This window comes from Oxyura jamaicensis, assembly GCF_011077185.1.
Source record: "Oxyura jamaicensis isolate SHBP4307 breed ruddy duck chromosome 2 unlocalized genomic scaffold, BPBGC_Ojam_1.0 oxy2_random_OJ66937, whole genome shotgun sequence".
Lineage (NCBI taxonomy): Eukaryota > Metazoa > Chordata > Aves > Anseriformes > Anatidae > Oxyura > Oxyura jamaicensis.
Genome location: NW_023303344.1, coordinates 403 through 1,670, shown reverse-complemented (window position 1 = coordinate 1,670; position 1,268 = coordinate 403). Strand labels below are relative to the sequence as shown.

Below are 1,268 nucleotides of genomic sequence, written 5' to 3'. Positions count from 1 at the left end.
CAGCTGTGCCCCCAGCGCTGGCGGCAGCACTCGGCCATGCTCACGGCAGAGAGGTTGAGGGCGCCCGGGGCGTCCTGGCACTGCCACCCGGAGTAGCAGTGTCCCAGCGAGCCTTCCCCTGCGGCAGAGGGACGCAGCTCATCACCGTGGCATTGCAATGGTCCCCTGCTAAGCCCAGCGTGCAGGGGACCACGGTGCCACTGCGCCTCTGCCAGCCCCTACCCTCGGTGCAGCGGGGGCCGCTCCAGCCGGCGCAGCAGGCGAGCACCGTGCGGTTCCTCACCGCCGGCCGCGTCTCCGGGGGCCTGCGGAGCCGGGGGAGCCCTGGCGTCAGGCTGAGGGCGAGGGGCACGGGGACGGGCGTCCCCTGGTGCCCCCTGCCCACCCCGATGCCGTGCACCCCCCCCCCCCGGTGCTCACTTGTAGACGTAGCACATGGGGGTGCCGGAGTCGGGCTGGGCAGTGGCGGGGGGAACGCCGCGGTCTCCTCCGTAAGCCTGGCGCATGCGGTCCCGGTCGATCCGCCAGCCCGCCAGGCTGTACTGGTACATGCTGGGGCAGGGCACCACGTCCTCGCGCCGGGGGGACACCACCTCCTCCTCCGTCACCTGCACCGTCTGCTCGCACCACCGCCTGCGACGGCACCCCGCCAGCCGCCGGCATCACCGGGAGCCCGCGCCAGCCCGGCCCCGCTCCCCACGCAGGACTCACCCCTTGGCAGCCTCAGCTGCCGCCCAGAGCAGCAGCGAGGCCAGGATGCCCGTGCCCATGCCACCGGGCTGCCGGGGCCGTGCCATCCCCGCCGTGGCTCACGGCTGCCTGCGAGCGCCGGACAACCTTCGGAGAGGATTTGGTGACGGTGCTGCTGGCGAGCCCACAGAGCCCGGGGAGTGCCCGAACCTTCCCCACGGGGATGGTCCCTGCTCTCCTTCACGGCTGCATGAGGGGTAATGGCAGAGCTGGGGGTCCCTTCCCCTCCCTGGGGACAGGGTCCCAGACCCCATGGGTGTGCCCAGGGGGTGCCCCCTGCTCGGTGGGACTGTGCCGGGGCTGGAGCTGGGGGGGACGGTGCCCGATGCCCCCCGCTCCCAGCGCAGCCCCTCACCTGGGGCTGCCCGGACCCGCAGCGCTCTGTCCTCTGTCCCCGGACCTCTCACAGCCCCAAAGCCGCCCCTGGGGGCTGCTTTTTATGAGCTGGGTCCGGCCAGCCAGGGCCAGCTGTGGGGCTGGCGATTGGGCCCAGCTGTCTGCCGTGGGGACCCCCCCCC

At 73.4% G+C, this 1,268-nt stretch overlaps 1 protein-coding gene across 1 annotated transcript; it reads right to left on the bottom strand.

The window, feature by feature from the left end:
* Positions 1 to 44: 44 nt before the first annotated feature.
* LOC118156996 (SCO-spondin-like) lies at positions 45 to 770 on the bottom strand (the record flags this gene model as incomplete). The annotated part of the gene is made up of 4 exons (XM_035311251.1): positions 712 to 770; positions 421 to 633; positions 223 to 305; positions 45 to 118 (listed from the first exon to the last, which is right to left on the bottom strand). Coding segments are annotated over exons 1-4 (429 nt in total), but the record flags the coding sequence as incomplete, so codon positions are not given.
* Between the last annotated feature and the right edge of the window lie 498 nt (positions 771 to 1,268).